Source organism: Chamaea fasciata, unplaced genomic scaffold (assembly GCF_029207755.1).
Source record: "Chamaea fasciata isolate MVZ Bird 193981 ecotype frontalis unplaced genomic scaffold, bChaFas1.0.hap1 SCAF_26, whole genome shotgun sequence".
Lineage (NCBI taxonomy): Eukaryota > Metazoa > Chordata > Aves > Passeriformes > Sylviidae > Chamaea > Chamaea fasciata.
Genome location: NW_027094111.1, coordinates 1977066 through 2000635, shown reverse-complemented (window position 1 = coordinate 2000635; position 23570 = coordinate 1977066). Strand labels below are relative to the sequence as shown.

At 46.5% G+C, this 23570-nt stretch overlaps 1 protein-coding gene across 1 annotated transcript; it reads right to left on the bottom strand.

Annotated features, from left to right (window-relative positions):
- Positions 1–1124: 1124 nt before the first annotated feature.
- On the bottom strand, positions 1125–21387 carry PTP4A2 (protein tyrosine phosphatase 4A2). Its single transcript, XM_066204647.1, has 7 exons — positions 21252–21387; positions 11593–11714; positions 10803–11479; positions 9060–9152; positions 4764–4894; positions 2874–2948; positions 1125–1666 (listed from the first exon to the last, which is right to left on the bottom strand). The coding sequence occupies exons 3-7, from the start codon at positions 10896–10898 to the stop codon at positions 1558–1560; spliced, it is 504 nt and encodes a 167-aa protein (XP_066060744.1). The 5' UTR covers positions 10899–11479; positions 11593–11714; positions 21252–21387; the 3' UTR covers positions 1125–1557.
- Positions 21388–23570: the final 2183 nt, after the last annotated feature.

Genomic DNA, 23570 nt, shown 5'->3' with positions numbered 1-23570 from the left:
GTGATCCCACAGCAAAATATCCCAAAGGAAGAGGGATAAACCCAAAATATCCCAAGAGAACAGGGATAAACCCCAAATATCCCAAAGGAACAGGGATAAACCCAAAATATCCCGAGGGAACAGGGATAAACCTGAATCCAAACCCAAAATATCCCAAAGGAACAGGGACAAACCCCAAATATCCCGAGGGAACAGGGATAAACCTGCACCAAACCCAAAATATCCCGAGGGAACAGGGATAAACCTGCACCAAACCCTTCCAAGGCTGGATATTATGGGAAAAAATATGGATAATCTGGAAAAACATCTGGAAAAAGGTGCTCAAGGTCACCCCTGGGGCAGCCAAAATCAAAAAATGTGTTTGGTAGAAGCAGCCTGGTCAAAATTGCTCCTAAAATCCCTTGATTTGACCACTGGCAGCTCCATAAAATCCAAGTTTTTAGGGTTTGCTGATGAAGGGTGTCAGGATTTTGGGGTGGAATCTGGGATCTTTCCATCCCAAAAACCCCAATAAAAAAGGAGAAGGCAATCAGAGGTTTTCCCTCTCACACCAAGCGAAGCCCTGTCCCCAAAATCCCAATTTCCTCTGCTCAGCAAGGCAGGGAATGTGGACAGCAGCAGGAAAAAAAAACAATTAAAAAATAAAACAAAAAAGCCTTTTCCATCTTTCCGACAAAGAAATTCGTTTTAAATCCTCGTCCGAATCGCCCCTGGCTCACCCAGGACACTTTGGAACATCAGCCTTGTGTGCCAGGCGTGGATTTTCTGTCCAAAATGAACGTTTCAGCCCAATTCTTTGGGAAAAAAAAAAAATCGGACTGAGAATCCCACACACGCTCCCAAAAAACCAGATTTATCAGGGGGTTTGGGGCAGTGAGCTTCCTGTTCAGGCCCCTCCATGGAAAACATCCCCCAATCCCTGGGATGTGCCCCAAAAAATGGGATTTAAGGCTGTCAGGTTGTTCCCTGCCAGGTTAAAAACAACTTTTTTTTAAAAAAATTGATTTTTTTTTTAAAAGAGTTTTAAAAAGGAATTCACACCTCAGGAATTCACACGTCCCTGGCTGGGGGTGCTTTCCTCACCTGGAGAAAATCCCCCTGTGCACAAGGCAAGGCTCTGCTGCTTTTCCTTAAAGACATAAAGTTGACTTTATTTCTTTTTTCTTAAAAAGTTAAAAATACAGACGGGTTCAGAAACCGCTTTTCTCCTTGCAGGTTTTGCAGGCTTGAGGAGAAAACAATCCTTCACTGAAATGTTTCTCTTAATTGGTTTTTATTATTATATTTTTAATTTTGGGTTTGGTTTTTTTTTTTTCCTCTCAATCATCATCACCCTTTTTTTTTTAATATTTCATTTTTTAAGAACAGAGGTTGAGGAAAACGCTGACTCCGCCACTAATTCAATTATTTTTTTTTTGCTTGTGTTTTTTTTTCTTTATGTTTTTTTTTTTTTGATTCCAGATTCACATTTCCAGGTGCCAAGAGTCCAGAGCAGCCACTCCTGCCTTCCTTTTTGAGATCAATTTTGGGTTTTGTGGGGGTTTTTTTGGTGTTTATTTATTGAACACAGCAGTGACCGTTGGCGTCTTTGAAGCGTAATCGCATCTTGGGCCGGTATTTCTCCAGGTAAAGCAGCTGTTTGGAATTGAAAGCTCCCCTCCTTTTCCTAAAAAAAAAAAAAATAAAATTAAAAAAGAAGGTGGGGGTCAACGGGAAAAGCAGCGTTTTGCTGACTTCAGGCAGGTTAATTGTTGTTTTAAGGGGGTTTTTAGGGTTAAAAAAGGAATTTTTGGTGTATTTAATGGAGAATATTCAGGTTAAATTCCAGCTTTTTAAATTTTTTCTTTACTTTTTTTACTTTTACTTCTTTTTACTTTTACTTCTTTTTTAATTTCCCTTGTTTTTACTTTTCCCTTTTTCCTCTTTTTTTAACTTTTCCTTTCTTTAAATATTCCTTGGTTTTACCTTTCCTTCTTTAAAGTTTTTTTTACTTTTCCTTTTTTTCTGAAACTTTTTTTTTACATTTCCATTTTTTTTAATAAAAATTATCCTTTCTTAAAAAATCTTCCTTTTGAAAAAAATTTTTTTTTTTTTTTAATTTTCCTTTTTTTTACTTCTCCCTTTTTTTTTTTCCCCCCTGGAGTGGGAGATTTTATTTCCACGGAACAACAAAAGAACCACATCAAGGTCACCCTCCCCAGGTGCTGCTCATCAGCTGAAAGAGACAGAGAGATAAGAGGGGCCCAAAACAAAGATATTAAAAAAAAATAAAAATTAAAAAAAAAAACCTGCAGGAAAATCTGTTATTTCTGAGTTGGGAATTCTCCCCCAAAATTCCTCCTGCGAGTGCTGAGCTCCTCCGTTTGTTTGCTCACCCTCAGCAGGATTCAATTTTTATTTTTATTCATTAAAAGTCATTTTTATAGCCCCAATCCTTGACACTTTTACCTCACAAAAGATCAGAATGTTCGAGGCTTTACTTTACGTTTAAAGCCAGATTTTAAGGGGAGAAATCACTTTTTAATCCTCATTAATCAGCAATTTTTGCAGCCCCATCCTTGACACTTTTACCTCAGAAAAATCAGATTTTTGAGGCTTTATTTTGCATCTAAACCCAGATTTTGAAGAGACACGTCACCTGTTAATCAGAACCAGTTTTTAAAGCCCCATCCTTGACAATGTAACCTCACAAAAAATCAAACTATTTGAGCTTTTTCTTCCCGTTTCAACCCAGATTTTAAGGAGGTATTATTGATTTTAGGCTAAAACTCCTAAAAAAAACCCTGAAATATCTTCTTTGAGAGGTTCAGGAAGGTCAAAAATCAAGGAATACAAATTACTGGGGGTGAAAAAAGAAATGAATTTTCACTTACTGCCTTATAAACTGAACTGCATCCTCATACTTCATTCCACATTCAATGAGAGCAAGTGCGACCAGGACGGGAGCCCTGCAGGAATAAAAAAAAAAAAATTAAATATCAATATTTAAGGGAAAGATCCACAGAAATAACGGAATCCTTCAGAATTCATCCAATTCCTCTCCCCAAACGAGCAGCTGAAGGGTTTATCTCAGAATTTCCTACAGAAAAGTGTTTTTGCCTGGTGTAAAATGACTTTTTTTGGCAGGGATTCTGCTTCCAAAGGGAAGGAAAATCAATAGCAGCTCTTTAGCGGTCGGGGGGTGATAATAATTCCGGGTCTTTACGGTGTTTTATCTCACTTTAACTTGATTTTCTGCTTTTTTAACATCCCCTGAAATGCTTTAGGAGCGGGGATTGAGCTGTGCAGAGACAGAGCCATGGCTTTATGGATATTTATGTATTTTTCTTTTTTTAACTAATTCTGGAAAGGAACAGGGATAAGGAGAATTTTCTGCTTTGGGATCTTCATTTCAGGAGTCAGTTAGGGAAGAAAAAAATGGGTTTTCAACAAGCAGGAATCCCAGAATATATTGATTTTTTTTTCTCCACCCCACAGTGCAACAGGCACCTGTAAGGGTGGAGTAAAAAGGGATTAAAGAAGTGCCAGGAATTGGACAAAGCAAGAAAATTCAGGAGGAAGAACTCCCACTCTCACCCTGCCCCTGCAAAAATACAATTATTCACTGTCCAAGTGGGGATTTGAAACTCCAAAGGTCACTGGAATAGAATGGAATGTAAAATATAGGAAAAAAAATAGAGAAAAAATAGAGAAAAAATACAGAATAAAAAAAGAAAACTGTCTCTTTGATAAGAGCCCCTCGAGGCACACGTGGGCAGGTCCTGAAGATGTTCCTTGGATAAAAATCCAGCCTCAAACGGAAAAGCAAATGTTAATGGCTCCTGTGGCAGGAAATTTGGCCATTTCTCCCCCTGGCTCCTCCTCTCTCCCCTTGCAGAGATGGAGATTTAACAAGAGATGCACTCCTCACTCCTCTTCAAAAAGTATTATATTTGGGTCGAGTAGCACAGAAGGGTTTATTGTTTTAGCACAAACACTTCTAAATTAATTAATTCATAATATTCTTAAATGGATTGATTCACGACACGTTTAAATTTGTGAGTTCACAACACCGAATTAATTCATTCACAGTACTTTTAAATGAATTCACAGTACTTTTGAACAAATTATTTCACAATACTTTCAAATTAGTGGATTCACAACACTTTTAAGCTAATGAATTCTCAATACTTTTATGAATTAATGAATTCACGATACTTTTAAACGAATTATTTCACAGTATTCTGAAATTAATGAATTCACAACACTTTTATAGATAAATTAATGGATCCACAACACTTTTATACATAAATTAATGAATTCACAACACTTTTATATATCAATTAATGAATCCACAACACTTTTATACATATATTAATGAATTCACAACACTTTTATATATCAATTAATGAATCCACAACACTTTTATACATATATTAATGAATTCACAACACTTTTATATATCAATTAATGAATCCACAACACTTTTATATATCAATTAATGAATCCACAACACTTTTATACATAAATTAATGAATTCACAACACTTTTAAATTGATGAATTCATGACTGACACCAGTGTCTTGAGCCACCTTGCCCAAGGTTTTGGATCAACTATGAAATTCCTCAATATTTTTTTTTTTAAAGCTGCACTAAGCCCCCTGTTGCTTTCATGACACAAATTTGAGCTCGTTGGTTTAAATTCTTGGGGGGAAAAAAAGAGAAGAATTGGGTTTTTTTTAACACTTTCCTGGCCAAATAAAAGAGATTTTTAAGCCCCTGACCTTCCCAGGCCTGCCACACAGTGCACAGCCACGCAGCACCCGGGCTCCTCCCGGAATTTGGTTTTCAGAAGGTTCAGCCAGTCCTCCACGATCTGACTGGGGGGTGGTGCTCCATCATCAAATGGCCAGTCCTGAGGGGAGAAAAATCTCATTAAATCCACGAGCTCCAAGTGAAGAGAAAAAAAAAAAAAAAAAATCCCTGGATTTAGTAGGAAAAAAAAGCATAATAAACACATTTAAAAGCCCGTTCTGGGTTATTTTTTCTGGTGGCACAGGAGTTTGCAGGTCAATGTAACGCAACATTAAATGTTTAACAAGCATTTAATTGCATTTTGCAGCGGAGCCCCACGTGAACTCCTCTGCAATAAAGGATTTTTTTTTTTTCCTTTTAGAAAAATCCCTGCCCCTGAAATCCCCTTTTATTACAAAGAAGATGTGAAAATCAATAAGTATTTTCAAATAAACACGGGAGAGAACTCTGCAGGGTTCTGCTGGTGGTTGTGGCATCCTTTGAAAATAAGATTTTCAAAGGGTACCTGAAAAAAGCTGTTCCTAAAAATTCCCAATTCCAAGGGAACAGCTCCTGCAGCTGCCAGGAATTCAGGGTGGTTTAAATTGGAAACAAAAACCACTTTCATGTGCAGAAAGGTGAGCAAATAATGGCAAAAAAAGTCACTTTTTAATTTTCTTTTGTTGTTGTTGTTGAATGGGGCAGCCAGCATTAAATCCAGGCCATTAAATCCATACAGGAAAATTTTTGATATCAGTCATCAATTTGACATGAAAGCAGCTCCCCATTTTTTTCCTGAGGACACACACAACTCTACTGGAGTTTCTTTCCAGGAATTTTTCTTTTCTTTCCTTTCAGGCCCAAGCACAACACCCCACAATTTATCATTTTCTTGGATGTGGGGAGTGCTGGACAAAGGATATAAAGGGGGGGAAAAAAAGATATTTTGCAGTTATTTAGCGTTTTTCTTTAGCTGATTGTGATGTGTTCCAAGGCAGAGCCCTGGATTATTCCACAAGCTCTGGAAGTGGAAGGAAATTGGTTTAAAAAGAGCCCTCTCCCCTCATCAGGCACCAAAAAACCCTTTTCCTGGAGCACTTCAAGAACAAACTCTGATGAAATAACATCACAAAACCACCAGAGTTTTCCTTTTGAGACCCACTTCAACTCTTGCTGAAGAGCAACCCCAGCTCAGAAATGTGCCGTGAGGTGGGAGCTGAGCTCCATAAAACCCCCCTCCCCAAAAAAAAAAAAAAAAAATCCTGACAATCAGTTTTTTATGGGATTCATTCCCCGAGCCTGCAGAGCGCAGAGAAATCCTTTTGTTAAAGTACTGGGGAAATTAAAAATATCTGGGACGACACAGCTGAAGTGAAAGGCCACAGGAAGGAGATCAGGGATGGAAATTTGTCCTTTCTAATAAAAGGGGGTTTTATGGGATTTTCCACTCGGCCCCACAGCGCTGGCTGGGTGATTTCAGGTCTGTGGAGGAGAGGTACAGACTGCAGGGCGCTGCTTTTGGGAGAGCATTGCTGGGTTTAATTGGAATTAAAGCTTTTCCTTCGCATCCTGGGCTGGCCTGACTCAAGCCCAGCACTGATAAAACACAGGGACAGGAATAATTCTGGCATCAGGGAAGGAATTGCAGCAAATTTTGCAGGAATTTATTTTTTATTTCTTTTTTTTCTGAGTTCTGCCACCTCTGGATTCCTGTAGGACAGGAGAGAAAAGCAAATTCTGAGGGGCTCAGTGAAAACGGTGATTAATAACCAGGATTGCACAGAGAGAGGCAGGAAAAAAAAATGGGATTTATCCTCTTTTCCCTTTTTTTTTGGAATAGCACAACAGCTCCAGGACTGGCAGCACAGGTGGTGAAAAAGCGACAGAACTTTGAGGTGATAAAGGATTTTTTTTTCTTCAAAAAACACTGGGATTAGGAACATCCAGAGGTGCAGGGGGAGCCCACAACTTCCATTTCCATCCTGGAATCCCCCAGTAAGGAATTCCCACCTCCAACAGGGGCATTTCCACCTGCCTGGGGCGGTCTGCTGCTGGCCCCTGAGGTGAAAAAAAAAAAAATATGATCCAATAAATCTGATTTATTTACAGAAGGTAAAAAAAAATCTGATCCAATAAATGAAGGGATGAGAGGAGGAGAGCAAGGAAATATCCCTTGGGTCCTGAAGATGAACAAGAAGTTCATCTGGCTGTTAAGAAGTGCCAAAAAATCCTCTCAGAAAAGAAGAAAAAAATCCCTCCTGGTTTTCCTGATGTCCCGTTTGTGTTCCTGAGGACACAATTAAACCCATCCCCAGGAATTCAATCCACCCCCAGCTCCTGGATCCCATCCCCGCTGACAAAAAAAAACGTGCAGGGAATGGTGGCCCAGCACCCAGGGAACGGCTCATTCCCAATTTTCTCACTCTGCCATCTGGGAAAAAAGGGGAAAAAAAAAAAAAAAAAGCTCTGGAGCCACCACGTTCTACCCAGGTTTGCCAAAACGTTCCCATTTTCCGGGGTTTCACCACGTTTCTGACCTCAGCAGTGCTAAAATAGACATTAAACAATGCTAAAAGAGGCACTCATCTTCCCCCGGGCTGTGTTTTTTTAAATCTTGAGTGGGTTTTGTTGTTTTGTTTTTTTTTTAGCAGGCAAATATTAGCTTTAAATAGAGAGGTGTTATTTTCTCAGCCGGGGGTAACTCAATCTCATTTCAGAGCAGTGAGTCTGCCTGGAAAAAAAAAAATAAATGAATTTTAAAAAAGCAGGAATTGATGGGGAAGAGGAGCTGGATTTATCTCCCTCCTGGAGCAGTGTCCTGAAGCTTTTGAAGCTGAGGGAAATGTTTCCAGCCAGGAGATTCTGCTCAGAGGGAGAGGCTCCACATCAGGGCAGAGCTGCAGGAAACTCCGTTTCCAGGTTTGTTTTTAGCAAAGCTTCCTCAAAGAGCAGCTTGTGGTTCAAAACGGAGGTTTTAAAGCTTCCTGAGAACCAAAAGCCTGAATTATTTTAGAAACATGAGCTCCAGAGCTGCCCCCCCAGGGCCTGGAGAAGGTGGGAATTCCATCCCAGCTGGGAATTCCAGAGCTGCCCTGGGAAGAATCTCCCTCCTGGCACAGGAATTCTCTCCCAGCTTAACTCGGGGCTCACAGGGATTCCACAGCACCAAATTTAATCCTGCCAGCCCCTGGCAGCCTGAGGAATCTCCCGGGAGAGAAATGTGTCCAAAAGCTGCTCCAGACAAAGGGGGAAAATCCCAATTCCAGAGGGCAGCCCTGCAAGGGAAGGACTTTTCCAACACCACCAAGGCCCACGTGGCTGCCTGGAACTGGAATAAAACCCAAAAAACCTGCCTGACCTGGATGTGGAACCTTCACTGATAGGCCAGGATAATTTTTTAATGTTATTTTTTTTCTTCTCCTCGTGGCAAATGGCAGATTTTTCCTGTGGCTGAGCCACAAAAAGCAAAGAGAGCTGCAGGGAGGGAGGCTGAAGGTGCAATTCCTGCCCTCACAACACCCGGGGCTTGGACACTCACTCCAGCAAAATGAAACCCGATTGTGTCAGGCACACTCCAAGAATTCCTGAGGATTGCCTGGAAAAACACCTGCTGGAAGAGCTCGGGGGTGAGCACACACCTCTTAAAAAAACCTCCCTGGAAGAGCTCAGACGTTGCACAAGGGCGGCTGTGAGTAAGCAGGGCAGGAATTCCACCTGCTCAACTGGGAAGCTCGGCTCAGAGGTCAGGAGGGCAGGGCTGGATGGGATTTGGATTTGGTTTTGGGAGGAGTTTTTCCCTCTGAGGGTGGGGAAAGGTCGGGATGGATTTCCTGTGGTTGTCCCAAGGACAAGCTGGGATAGTGGGAAGTGGATGAGCTTTAAGGTTTCTTCTAACCCTAAAATATTTCAGGATTCTCTCCCGCCATAGAAATTTGTGTCTGAGTCACCTGCAGGCTCAGGAGTGGCACTTTCTGTAAGAGCAATTAAAGGGAATTTTATCCAAACAGCAAAGCCAAAAAACGCTGTGGCCAGAGAACAAGGACCAAGCCAGGCTTCGACCACAGACATAACAAAAAATAATCATTAAAAAAGCAAAGAAAAAAAAAAAAGTCTCAACAAATCCAGAACCACCCAAAATCCCAGCGAGTTTCTCAAACCCGCCAGCTGCTGACTCACTTCTGGCCAAGCTGGACCAGCCCTGAGCACGAAGAGATTCCCCACAACTCCCAGACAGGGAAATTCCCCTTTTTTTTTTTTCTTTTTAGCCAGTTTTAAAAGCAACTCACTAGAACCTGGATTCCTTCTTTCTCGATCGGAGCTTGGTCATAAGTGGCGTCACAAACTCGCACCAAGGTCGTCACCCCGTACTTCTTGAGCTCCTTGAAGAGAAACCAGAACACCTGAGGCACTGAGGAATGAGAAATCTCTCTTTTTATCAACTATAAACCACGAAAACTTTTACACCTTCACGAGGAAAGAGCAAAGGGATAAAGTTTGCGAGGAGAAGCTACGAGAAAATAAATGAGGATTCCGAGAGTAAAGTGGGAATAGCTGCTCAAATCCTCCACGCAGCTCCTTGTCTCCTCTTTAAATAGCAGCCTGGGAGGGTTTTGCCTCAGCCAGCGCGGATGTTTTGGAGGCAGGGAGGAGCAGCACACACGCCCCAGCACACTCCAGTGCCTGGGAATGAACTGTGAGTAGCACTCGGGGCCGGATAAAGAATCCAGAGGATCAAACAAAAGCTGCTCCAGGTCACCCTGAAGGTTCAGAAAGCGCAATTTTCCCTCTGCTCTGCTCAGGGCTGCGCCTCGTGGTGAGCAGGAATATCTATTGCTGACAGAGAGTCCTGGAAAAGGGGGAAAATTCTCAGTAATTGGAGGGGAAATAAAAACAAAAGGGGGAAAAGCTGCGTGTGAAGGGACGCTCAGACAGCAGGATCCCTGTGGAATGATAAAATCCCGCACACGGCAGAGAAAAACCCTCCCCGGGGAAGCCTGAAGGGCACAAAGATGGGAGATGTACTGCGTGCTCTGGACACTGGCCCAGGAAATCTGCATTTTGCTGTATTTAAGGTGTGGCCACTTCTCAGGGCTCAGTTCTGGCACCCGAAATCCCTGGGTTTTACAGGATGAGTTAGCAAACTCCTGAAGTCCTGGAGTTTGGTAACTCATCCCGTGAGCTTAAAAACTTCACTTTGGGTCTTTTTATTTCATTTCCTGAGGGAGGAGAAAGCTCAGTTCCAGCTCTTAAGTGCCCCTTGAAGAGCAGCAGCTGAGCGATGGTGGATTAATGAAGAACTTCATGAAAAAGAACATTTAGAGTCACAAAATGTTCAGGATAAGAACACCAGAACCGTGGAATGGACCCGGCCAGTCCCACTCCTCTGGCCTTGGACATTCCCAGGGATCCAGGGGCAGCCACAGCAAAGCTGGGAATTCCAGCCCAGCCCCTCACAGGGAGGAATTCGGGTTTTAACCTAAATTTCCCATTTTTTTTTTTCTGTTTGAACCCATTGTTTTGTCCAAGGACGCCTTGATGGAAAGTGGGGGAGGTGTTTGTATCCCAAAATTGAAGCTCTTCCAAGCCAAGAAATGCAAGAATTCAGAAAAAAAAAAAAAAAAAAAATCCCACTAGTGAATTCTCTTCTCATACAATGAGGAGAATGTGAATAATAAAGACAAAAAAACCCTTAAATTTCATATAACAGAGTACAGAGGTGAGGAAGGACTGGTCAGCAAATTCCGGGACAGGAAATTTTGAGGAATTTGAGAATTTTTTCGGACCCAAGGAGTGGAAATGGGGGGAGGAGGTGTTTGTATCCCAAAACTGAAGCTCATCCAAACCAAGAAATGCAAGAATTCAGAAAAAAAAAATCATCGGTGATTCTCATATTGTGAAGAAAATGTGAAAAATAAAGACAAAAACCCTTTAAACTTCAGGTAACAAAGCACCAGAAGTGAAGGACTGGACAGGAAATTCCTGGACAGGAAATTTTGAGGAATTTGGGGAATTTTTTTTGGACTCCTTACCTCGATGAACTTGCTGAGGGTTGCATTGGTTGGGTTGTGAGTGATCAGGAAACGCAGATTCTCGTAAGTGATTTCCACAGGGGCTGGACGGTTCATAATGGCCAGGAAAATGTGTGAGGGGGGGACCAAACAAAAGAAAAGGGAAGAAAAAAAAAAGGAAAAATGGGAAAAAAAGAAGGGGAAAAAAAAGGAAAAAAAATGGAAAAAAAAAAAGGAAAAAAATTGAAAAAAAAATGAAAAAAGAGAGAAAAAAATGAAAATAAAAGGGGTTTAAAAAAAAATAAAAATCAATGACCTCGGAAACGTTTCACAGCAGAAAACATCAAAAAAGACCACTTAATATATCTGGGATTGCTCAGAGCTTGCTTTGTTCCTCAGGGGGATGATTTTTTTTTTTTTTTTTTTTTTTTGCTCCTAGAAAAAAAACCAAGCAGGTGTATCTTCTGAATTCCTCAATTCCTGAATTCCTGGCGGGGCTGTTATCCTTCAGACTCCCGAAATTCCCACTGGGCAGCCTGTCCTACATCGAGGCACTGGTGAGGAGGAAGGAGTGAGGGGTTTTGTCTCCACTTGGGTTTTTCCTGGCTTTGATTTCTGGCCAGAGTCCGTGACAGGAATCTCCTTCCACCAGGCAGAGGAGAAATCCCATAAATCTCAGCCTGTCCCGTTGTTGGAGTCTTGAAAGGCAGAAAAAAAAAATTATATATAAAAAAAAAAAAAAAAGATAAAAAAATAAAATTAAAAAAAAAAATAAAATAAAAAGGGGGATTTGTGGAATTGTGGCACTCACACACAGGTGGGGAGCCCCCTCTGAGCTCACTTGGCAGCCAGGGTGCTGTGCTGGGCCTGGCAGAAGTCTGCCCTGACGCTCAGAATCGCCATAAATGTGCCAAGGATCCTCCAACAGAACACCTGGGATGGGGGAAAACAGCAGGACAAGGGTTAGGGGGTGCTGCTCCCACCCCTGAGAAACTCTAATGAAGGTCAACACAGAAAAAATGGAAGTGCTGGTAGGCCAAATGACAAAGATCGTGATATTCTCTGTGAATATTCTCTGGGGGTTTGCTGTGATTCCTGCTCCTGGAGGCACCAAGGACAGGAAACTCAAATGAAGATCAACACTTAATCAAAGTCCTGAGAGCCCAAATCACAAAGATCGTGATATTCTCTGTGAATATTGTGAATATTCTTTAGGGGATTGCTGTGATTCCTGCTCCTGGAGGCACCAAGAACAAGAAACTCAAATGAAGATCAACACTTAAAAAAAAAAACCAAACAAATAAATCCAAGTCCTGATGGTCCAAATCACAAATATTGTGATATTCTCTGTGAATATCGTGATATTCTCTGTGAACATTGTGAATATTCTCTGGGGGTTTGTTGCAATTCCTGCTCCTGGAGGCACCAAGAACAGGAAAGTCAAATTAAGATCAACACTTTAAAAAAAAAAACAACCCAACTAAATCAAAGTCCTGATGGTCCAAATCACAAATATTGTGATATTCTCAGTGAATATTGCGATATACTCTGTGAACATCGTGATATTCTCTGTGAACATTGTGATATTCTCAGTGAATATTGTGAATATTCTCAGTGAACATTGTGAATATTCTCGGGGGGTTCGCTGTAATTCCCGCTCCTGGAGGCACCAAGAACAAGGAATTCTGTGTTCCCCTCCCCACTGAGGTGTCCTGGAATAACAAAAAATAAATAAATCACAAAGCCAAGCACACACTTGGAAATGTCACGGCCACAGCCCCACCTGCTCGGATTAATCCCAAATAAATAAAAAACCCAGCGCTGCTGTGGCTCGATTTTCTGAACAAAACCAGCAGCAGGAGCAGAAACAAGAGCGTAATAAATAAAAGAATACAATATAATCAAATCTTTCACGTATTGGAGCCCTTGCTGGCAGAGAAATTCCACCCAACACGAAAAATCCCCCCAGAAATCTGTCAGAGTGACGGCCAAATGGTCATTGAGCAGCAACAACTTGCGGTTATTCTCAATTATTTCAGTTAGAACCGTAATAACTTTGGGGTTGTGCGCAGCCTTATCTCCATTGACACACCTGGGCTTTAAAGGCAGCAAACTCAGCTCTCAAAAATGTTAAATTCCAGCCACGAAGGCTGGAACAAAGCGGTGAAATTTATGGGGATGGAAAGGGGAGTCAGCCCAAAATGAGGCTGAAATATTGAATTATCAACGGGATCCCAAAGTGCCTCGAATCAGGGCTAAAAAATATTGAATTATCAATGTGATCCCAAAGTGCCTCGAATCAGGGCTAAAAAATACTGAATTATCAACGGGATCCCAAAGGGCCTCGAATCAGGGCTAAAAAATATTGAATTATCAACGTGATTTTTTTCAGTGCTTTTGAAAAATAACCAAGCCAAGGGATGGCTGCTTTTTTTTTTTTTTTTTAAGGGAAAAAAAAAAAGAAAGGTTGAAATCAGCTGGATAAAATATAAAATCCCCTCCTGCCCGGGGCAGAAATCACAAACCTGCAGGTGGAGTGGGAAGGTGGCACACTCACAGGGAGGATAATTAGGGAAAAAACAATCTAATTTTTGTAATTACCAAAAAAAACCCCCCACACACACACACACCACCCACCCCCCTTGGAGCTGCCACCCCAAACTGGCGCTTCAGGAGATCCTCGTTTTCATCAATTAAACACCCCCAAATTACCTCTCTCACCGCCACCCCAGCCCAAAAATCAGCAATTATTCCCTCAAAGCACAGCCAGAAATGATATTAATTAACCTGCCAGAGGCAAAGGGGGAAAAAAGCTGTTTTCGCTCACCTCCCCCGACCTCAAAGCGCTCCGGCTCGGAGTGGCTGAAATACAAATTCCCACCACGGAATCCTGGAATGTTTTATCCCCTCCAAACACATTCAGCAGTTCATTCTCTCACAGGTCATAGGAAATCAAGAGGTGAAAGCCCAGTTAGGACTTAATTAAGGATAATAAATTTTTTTTAATAAATAATTTGAAGGCAAAATGAGGAGAAAGGAGAATCTCCACCCCTAGGTTTTCTTCTCAGCGCCAGATTCGGTTGGAAGAGCCTCGTCCAGAGTTATTTTTTCCCCTGGAAGTTGTGTCAAATCAGGGTCTTTTTGGATATTCTCCGAATCAAAGAGGGAATTTCGCCCCAATTATTTCAAACAGTGGCTGGACAAACAATTTACCAAGCCATTAAGAAGTGGGATATTTCATTTCCACGTGTCCTGGGAGAGGCAAGGAGTCACCAGCTCCTCGGAAAAAAACCCAGGAATGACACCAGCTCCCCTTCCCAAAGGAATATTCCTGAAGCATTTAATTAGCTCCCAGCTCAGGAGTGATTAAAAAATGCAAAGAACTGTATTTAAGCCTGAAAAAAATCAAGTTATTTCCAGCAGGATGAGGAGTTGATGCAGCACTCAAGGCTGATTTTAAAAGTTTGGGTTTGCTGAGAGAGGGTATCAAGTTTAAAAAGAAAAAAAAATCAGGCTTCTAATTAAAAAAAAAAATTAAATTAAAACTTACTGTCTGCAACTTCTGATTTTTCCAAGTAAATATTTTAAAAACTAACTCTCCCGGTGTCACCGAGTAAATTTACACTTCAGAGCCCCGATGAGAATAAAATTGTGACCAGGTCAGCGGACAGCAACAAACACGAGGAATCGTTTTCCAGCCCATTAACCTCCCAGATTTCCGAGTCAGAAAGGGAGATAAGGCACGGAGAGGAACCAAAAAGCAGGGGAAAAGCAGGACAAGGAACATCCCAGGAGCTGCAAGGATGCGCCTGGGAGTTATCAGGGAATATTCTGATTTGATCTGATCAATCCAGATGTTATCTGCCCCCATCCAGATGTTCTCCGGGCAGGTGGGAGGGATTATGGGGAAGTTCCCACCAGGATCGGGCTCCCCCTCGCTCACAGACTGATCTGAGGGAAATCTGAGAGGAATTTCTCTGCGAAAAAGGCAAAAAATCAGCTGAAAACCTGAAGATAAGCCAAAAAAAAAAGGGGTAAAAATAAGCTGGAAGGGCGGCAATTAACCAGCACAAATTAATCAAGGTAAAAACTGACCGGGACGGATCAGGGATCGGAAATTCGAGAAGAATTTCTTTTCAAAAAAGGCAAAAATAAGTTGAAAACCTAAAGATAAGATGACAAAAAAAAAAAAAAAAAACAAAAAACACGGGTAAAAATAAGCTGGAAGGGCAGTAATTAACCAGCACAAATTAATGAAGGTTAGAACTGACGAGGGAGATGAATTCCCGGCTTGGCAGGACACGGGGATGGGCGGGGGTGAAACCCAACACACCCACCACGAGCTCCGATGCCTTCAATCCGAGATTCCAGCGGAGCCAAGAGCAGCCCGGGGGGAGGGGGGAAAGGAAAAACCCGGGAATGACAGCGGGAGGAATTCCCAACTCCTCCAAAACTCAGAGAAACAACTCGGGACAGCTGCAGCTCGCAGGGATTGCGAAGCACGGATCCCCCCAAAGGTCACCGGGCTCCCGTTTCCCGTGCCCCGGGCACAGGACGCACAGCGCTCCCCGCTAATTTGTTACTCGGAATTAACGGGATCTCTTCTCGGGAAGGTCTCGGGCAATCCCGAAGTTTGTTTCTCTAAATGAATCCACCAGCTGTTGGGTTTTTTCTCTTTCGGAAAATCTCTGGTGAAAGCAGCACCGAAGGGGGATCCCAGAAAATTTCCATCCTGCCCGTCAGGGTTTTGGATTTTCCGGCCACTCTGCCCCGTGCCAGAAATGCTGAAAATCCCAAAATTTCCGGTGTTTCCACAGGTGAAATCCCAGAAAATTTCCATCATGCCCGTCAGGGTTTTGGGCTTTTCCTGCCATTCTGTCCCGTGTCAGAAATGCTGAAAATCCCCCACTGAGTGACCCCTCTCTATCCCCCAAAATGTTTCACCCCGAAACATTCCCCAAGTGAAAGAGATCTCCAAAATGAGCCTCAAAACAGAAATTACCCTAAAAAAAGTTCTTTTCTAAAACATCCTCTCCAAAATGTTTCACTCTCCAACATTCTCCAAGTGAAAGAAGTCAAGAGACCTCCAAAACGAGCCTTACACCACAAATAACCCAAAAAAAGATCTTTTCTGAAATATCATCTCCTAGCACAGGGAGAGGGAAAAAAAAACCCCAAAAAACACCCTGGAAGGAAATGGTTTTTTGGATGAACTCCTCGGAAAGGCTCTCTGAAGGAAGCTGGCTCAGACTGACACGTGCCTGCAGAGGGGTGAGGTCCAAAAAAATTTTCACTGTTCCACCCTTGTCCACCCCCGCGGGCGGCTGCAGCTCCCTCCCAGTTCCCTCCCAGTCCCTCCCAGTTCGCTGACAAGCTCTGGGGGTGACTCACTCGTTTCCTCTCTCGCACCAAAGCCTCGGCTGCAGATCTGCCCGAGCAGGAACACAACAAAAAAGAAAAAACAAAACCAGAAAACAAAACTTCTCGGCATGAAAAGAAGCCCCGAGCGTGGCGAGCGACCGGTGGAAACGGTGACAATTGTCACCTGCTCAGGGGGAGGATAAAAAGGTCACAGAGTTGGGCTGTCATCTCTAAATGGGAACGGATGGAAAAAATCAGCCTGGGAACGCGTCCCTCCCCTCAAAACACAGCTGCAGGTGCCCCCCAGAACCAGGTAAAAGCCCCCAAAACCCGGTAAAAACTGCCCCAAACCAGGTTAAAAAATAAAACCCAAACCAGGTAAGAAAACCCTAAATGGGAATGGATGGAAAAATCAGCCTGGAAAGAAACACAGCTGCAGGTGCTCCCCAAAACCAGATAAAACCCCCCAAAACCAGGTAAAAGCCCCCAAAACCAGGTAAAAGCCCCCAAAACCCGGTAAAAACTGCCCCAAACCAGGTTAAAAAATAAAACCCAAACCAGGGAAGAAAACCCTAAATGGGAATGGATGGAAAAATCAGCCTGGAAAGAAACACAGCTGCAGGTGCTCCCCAAAACCAGATAAAACCCCCCAAAACCAGGTAAAAGCCCCCAAAACCAGGTAAAAGCCCCCAAAACCAGGTAAAAGCCCCCAAAACCAGGTAAAGACTGCCCCAAAGCAGGTTAAAAAATAAAACCCAAACCAGGGAAGAAAACCCTAAATGGGAATGGATGGAAAAATCTCCCTGGGAGCACTGGGGAGCAGCTGGACACTGAGATAATTCTTTTGGGATTATGCTCTTCCCTGTTAAAATGTTGTTCTGACACTGGGCTTATTTTTAAAGAAACACCTTCCCCACCCATCATCACTCGAGTTTTTACAGGACATGTTTGAGTGGTTATTTGCATTCCGTGCCCAAAAAGTTGAAAGTTGCTAAAAGTGTTTGAAGCTGCTAAAAGTGTTTGAAGTCGGAAGCAAAAGGCTCTGCTGAGAAAAAAAATTAAAAAAAAAAAATTGAGCTACAATGCTGTTTAAGACAGGGAATTACACGCAAGTGAAATCAAAAAATCACTTTCAGAAATCTGTTTGGTGACATCAATAAAAGCTTTTCCTAAAAAAAATAAAAAATAAAAATATCAGAGTTGTCTAAGCCGAGCTTTGAAAACAAGGCCCTGCCTGCTTCAACAGCTCGGCCTAAACACTCTCAGCCCGAAGATCAAACCCCAACACCAAAACCCCATTAACGAGTCGAGCAGGACTTTAAAAGCAACTTCAAAAAAAAAAATATAAATAAAATCCCAGGGAAAACACAGAAGCTGCGGAGTTGAGTCACTTGCACCTCGCTCATCTCCTTCATTCGAGTTTCCATCCAGCCGTGCCGGGAAAACGCCTGGCTCTGGAGTTAAAGCCGGGCTCACAGCCGAGCCTGGGGCTCACTGATAAATGTCACTGCCCGGCCACAAAGTCCCCATTGTTCCCGGGCACGGCCGCACACAGCTCGGTTTGCAGCGGGAGAGAGAAGAGATGAACTTTTTTCTTTTCTTCAGCGGGGCACAGAGAGAGAGAGAGAAACAAGAGGCAACAAAAAGCTACAAGTAACAGCGACCCGAGAGGAGCCAAGCCGGAGGGCTCTGAGCTGGGAAAGGAGATTTCAGGCTCCTCCAGCCCTTCACAATCGGCAAAACGAGCCGTGAGGTGACAGCAGGGTCACGGGCACTCTGAAGGAGGTTTGTAATTCTTATTTAAGAGGTGCCAGGCTGCTCTCAGCTCACCTGGGCCAAAAAAAAAAAAAGTGAACTCCAAACAGCGGGGGCTGATTTCAGGGAAAAGGGTTACAGGGAAACCTGCAGCTGTCAGAGCAGCCCCGAGGGACCGACAGCCCCGAGCTGCTCCCTGCCAGGGCAGGAACATCAGCGAAATCGTGTTTCCCCATCCCAAAACGGCCTACAAACAGCACTGCCAGGGCAGGAACATCACCGAAATCGTGTTTCCCCATCCCAACACAGCCTACAAACAGCACTGCCAGGGCAGGAACATCAGCGAAATCGTGTTTCCCCATCCCAAAACGGCCTACAAACAGCACTGCCAGGGCAGGAACATCAGCGAAATCGTGTTTTCCCATCCCAACACAGCCTACAAACAGCACTGCCAGGGCAGGAACATCAGCGAAATCGTGTTTTCCCATCCCAAAACGGCCTACAAACAGCACTGCCAGGGCAGGAACATCACCGAAATCGTGTTTCCCCATCCCAAAACGGCCTACAAACAGCACTGCCAGGGGAGGAACATCACCGAAATCGTGTTTTCCCATCCCAAAACGGCCTACAAACAGCACTGCCAGGGCAGGAACATCACCGAAATCGTGTTTCCCCATCCCAAAACGGCCTACAAACAGCACTGCCAGGGGAGGAACATCACCGAAATCGTGTTTTCCCATCCCAAAACGGCCTACAAACAGCACTGCCAGGGCAGGAACATCACCGAAATCGTGTTTCCCCATCCCAAAACGGCCTACAAACAGCACTGCCAGGGCAGGAACATCACCGAAATCGTGTTTCCCCATCCCAACACAGCCTACAAACAGCACTGCCAGGGCAGGAACATCACCGAAATCGTGTTTTCCCATCCCAAAACGGCCTACAAACAGCACTGCCAGGGCAGGAACATCACCGAAATCGTGTTTCCCCATCCCAAAACGGCCTACAAACAGCACTGCCAGGGCAGGAACATCACCGAAATCGTGTTTCCCCATCCCAAAACATCACAGGGAATGCCGGGGTGGTTCAGGTGGGCAGGGACATCTCGCACCAACCCAGGTTATTCCAGCCCGACCTCGTGCACTTCCAGGGATGGATTTCTCTGGGAAATCCATCCCAGCCCCTCCTCACCCTCACAGGGATGAGGTGAATCCCATTTAAATCTCAAAAATCCCACCCAAACCCACTCTCTGGCGGCGCGAAGCTGCTCGCCCTGACGCTGGCACTCCCGGAGGAAGTTCCCTGTTTGCCCTGCGCTCCAGAGCTCCTTTCCCAGGTGTGAATCACCCAGGGCTGCTCCACGGGCCTGCAATTCCAGAGAGGGGCAAAGTCCGGGCAGGAGGCAGGGAAGCAGCCTGAGCTGTGTCCTGACACAGGGAAAAAAGGGTTTGAGCACGGCAGTGTGCAAGAGGAGGATGGATCTCTGCAGGGAATTCAGCCCGGGATCACTCACTGGAGTTTATGAGGTGTTTTTTTAAGGGAAAAAAATCACAACTAGACCCTGAGTAAGACCCACATTCCTGGCTGTGTATCCACACTCCTACCTTAACTCCAGCTGAGTCGATTAAATCCAAGTATTTCTACACGTTGAGTCATAAGGAGACAAGAGTTTTCTGGCTGCTGCTACTGGTGGGTTTCTCTCTTTTTATTTTTCTTTTTTTCTTTTTCTTTTTTTCTCTCCTTTAAATCCTAACTGCAGTTCTGAGTCAGACCCTGCCTGGTTCGTTCGGGGAGTTTCGAGGCGAGTTTCCATTTATACAGGAGCTTTTTCAAAGCCCAATTTTCTGCCTTCCTCCACCTCCTCCTCCTCCTCCTCGCCCCGAAACCAGCGAGCACAGACTGCCCCGGGAGAAAATGCAGATCGTGACTAATCACACCCATCATGAGACCGGAGGAAAAGCCACTTCCAGCGTTTCCCCGCAGCTTCACCTGCGCTCCAAAACTCCCCCAAATCCCCCCAAAGCTCAGCTCCTTCTCCACCCCAAAGCACGCCCCGAGCTGACATTCCCAAGAAACCCGCCCCTCCCTGACTCAGACCTTCCCGCAGGTCACTCGCAGCGCCCTGGGCCACGCCAGGACTTTTCCCCGAGGCGTTGCTCGTCCCAAAATTTATCGGCTCTCCCCTTTTTCACAGCCCCAAATCCCACAGGGCAGCCCTTTTATCCAGACAAACCGGCCCCGGCAGCCCTGCCCCCAGCTCCCAGCCCAGGAAAGGCACCACATCCTGGCCACCCTTCCTTTCCTGCTGCCTCGGCCCCCCCTCCAGACTGAGAAATTGTCACCCCGCAGCTTTTTTTTCCCCTTCATTGTCCACACCTGAACACAAAATAAAAAAAAAACCTTTCAACCTTTGTAGATCACCTCGAGGTTTCTCTTTCCCAACCCCCCCAAAACTCTCAGCTTTATCAAACTTGTCCCCTCATCCACACAGGACTCAGTAAGAAGCCTGCCTTCAAAACACAGCTGCCAAAAATCAGGTAAAACCCCCCAAAACCAGATAAAAACTCCCCAAAACCAGGTAAGAAAACACCCCCAAAACCAGGTAAAAAAACCCCCAAAACCAGGTAAGAAACCCTCTTCACAAATAAACAACCCCAAACCAGGTACAAACCCCACACTGACCCCTCCTGCAGCCTCCAATCCCACAGGAAATGCCCTCCCTTCCTGAACGTCCCCCCAAAACCGGGGGCAAAGGGGGTTTGGGCACCCACACACTGCTGGGGGTGGGCACTGAGCCCCCCCCACCCCACAGGTGAGGGAGGACCCCCCAAAACCAGCCCTGCAGGTAGAAGGGCCCCCCCCAATACTGCAGGTCAGGGTCAGTGTCCCCAGCCAGCCCTTGGGGACCCCCAAAGCCCAGGAGGGACCCCAGAGGGGACGAGCTGCCCCCAAAGCTCCCCCTGGCACGCAGGGAGCCCCCAAACAAACCCCACGGGCCGGGAGTTTCCCCCAGAACAGGAAAGATCCCACGAACCAGCCCCTCGACCCACACAGAGTCCGGTGGACCCCCAAATTCCCCTCCAAACGAGCCCTTCAGGCCGCAGGGAGCCCGCTGGACCCCCAAACCAGCGCCTCAGCCTTCCGCAACCCCCAGACGGTCCCCCAGAGCACCAAAGCCCCTCCCAACCACCTCCAGGGGCCTAAGGAGGCTCCGCGGAGCACAGAGCCCCCCCAGAGCAGGGAATCCCCTCGGAGCACGCCGAGCAACACCCGGGATTCCCCCCCCCCCGCTATTCCCAGCTCCCGGGGCGGCGCCTCCAGCATTTCCCCTCGGTTCCCCCGGTTCCCCCTCACCCTGGGCATTGAGCGGGCCGGGGGCCGGGCGGGCTCGGGCGGGCTCGCGGGCGGGCGGCGGGGCCCGTGACGGGGCTGGGGCTGCGCTGGGCCCGGTCCGGCCGGAGACACCGAGAGCCCGCGCGCCGCCACACGGCTCCTCGCGCACAGGCCGCGCCTCCCCCCCCCGCCTGCCGCCCGTGGTACGGCCCGCCCCGCGCCCCCGCGGCCCGCGCGGTGGTACGGCCCGCCCGCACCCGCCCCGGGGCTGCGCGCGGGGCGAGTCCATTCCAGGCGCGGCGGAGGGGGAAGGAAGGAGGAAATGGAGGGTTGCTCGAGGAGCTCACAGCATCTTTCAGTGTCTGGAGTGGCCTGCAGGGAAAAGGGAGAAAGCTGCGTCACGAACTAGCAGGGAGAGGACGAGGAGCAATATAGGTTAGGTGTGAGGAGGGAATTCCTCCCTGGGAGCGCGGCGAGGCGCTGGCGCAGTGAAACGCCCCGAGGCTGGAGTTGTTCAAAGCCGGGTTAGATAACACCTTGAGCAAGGCGCTCTAGAGGCAGGTGCGCCCTCTCCATGCAGCGGAGAACGGCTCCTTCCACCCCGCTGCTTTTATAGCAAAAAAAAACCCCTTAAATCCTATGGTACGGGCCTCTCCCCCCTTTGGGCATTGGTACGGCCCGGAGGCGGCTCGCCCTGACCAGGCACCCACCGTCCCCGGTCACCCTTGGTACCTCCCGGGCCCCCCCGCACCCCCGCGCACTTGGACCGGCCCTCCGACCGCAGGCGCACGCGGAGCCTTCCACGCCAGCATCTCCCCCCCTCCGGCAGAGCAGTGGTACAGCCCGCTGCTCCTCCCCACTGCGGCCAATGGTTCGGTCCTGCCGGGGGTTCCCACGGCTTCCGCTTCCCCGGGACCGGCGTGGGGAGCGGGATCTGGGATCGGCGTCAGGGAACCGGGACCTGCGTCAAGAACACACGGGGTGCGTCCAGCCCTGCCCCCGTTGGAAGCGCCGCACACGGTGAAACGTCGGTAAATCAACGAGCCGTGGATCCGCTTCCCTGTTTCCCTTCCCGTGGTGACAGTGCCTGTGTAACTTCCAATCCCACCGGGAAAAGGGAGGCTGTTCCCGTCACAATCCTGCTGGAATTGTGTCAGAGCCCCCCTCAGGGCCACCAAGTGCCACGTGGAGCCAGCGCGGTGTCCCCAACACCGGGTGACATCTCACAGCTCAAGGAGAGGTGGATAAATAAGAATCCCTCGTTTCCTGCACAGGCGTGAGGAGACGTGTGATTTCCCCGATTATAAAAGATGTTGTCTTCCCATTTCCGATTGTCGAATTTATTAATAGAGGGCCGTGTTTTAAACTAAGTTGAGCAGCTTCAGTGCCTGGGATGTGTCTGCCAGTGAAGCGCTGCCTCCACACACAATAACAGAAACCCCTGCAAAAAAAAAAGGCAGTTTTGCATTTATAGAATAATGGAATACCTCAAGTTGGAAGGGACACAATAAAGGCCACAAAATCCAAGTCCTCGCCCAAACCCATCAGCAAAGAAACTGAAGAACCATCCACGACGGGGCAAAATGAGGGTGGATTCCCAGCGAGAAAAAAGGAACCAGCCAACCTTTGTCCCTCAAAATACACAGAGAAGCTGCTCAGGGCCGCTTTGCTGGGTTTTAATGGCTCTGCAAAGTCATAACTGGAGTCACGTAAACTCCTTTTTCAGCACTGTGTGACAGCACGGGCCATAGCCCGGTCCCGGTGCCCCCTCAGCCCTTCCCGCCTCAGCGCCGCCGCCTGGCGGGGACCCGATCGCGCATGCGCGGCACGGCCGGGGCGCAGCCCGGGCACAGCCGCCGGTTCGAATCCCGCAGTCGCCGGTTCCCGTGTGATCACGGGTTCGAGTCCCGCCCGCGCTGACATCGTCGGTTCTCTCAAAACTTTTTGGTTCTATTTATTCCGCGTGGGTGAGGCCGCACCTGCAGGACTGCCTTCAGTTCTGGGCCCTTCAAAGGCTCGTGGAAGGTCAAAGAATGTGTCTTGCGAGGAGCTGGGTTTAGTCTCAAGAGGAGGTTTATGGGGGACCTCATCACTCCCCACAACCACCTGCTTGTGGGGTGAGGTGGGGCCGGTCTCTTCTGCTGTGTGAAGAGCGAGCTTACTGAGAGGAGACCGCCTCACGCTGAGACAGGGGATTTACAGCAGATGCTCCAAATCTTTCGCCGTCCGGGCGGCCAGACATCGGTGGGGGCTGCTGAAATCATCGCGTTCAGACGTGATGCGGCTCAGGCGTTACAATGGCAGCGCTGTGTGGACGGAGTGGATGAGTTGTTCTCTTCC

Bases quoted from the DNA above. Each gene is read 5' to 3' on its own strand.
- PTP4A2 (XM_066204647.1), bottom strand. From the start codon at position 10,898: ATGAACCGTCCAGCCCCTGTGGAAATCACTTACGAGAATCTGCGTTTC. The intron at 9,153-10,802 runs GTAAGGAGTCCA...TTTCTCTTCAAG, and splicing joins CCCTCAGCAAGTTCATCGAG to GAGCTCAAGAAGTACGGGGT. The intron at 1,667-2,873 runs GTAAGTGAAAAT...TTTTTTTTTTAG, and splicing joins GCAGTTCAGTTTATAAGGCA to GAAAAGGAGGGGAGCTTTCA.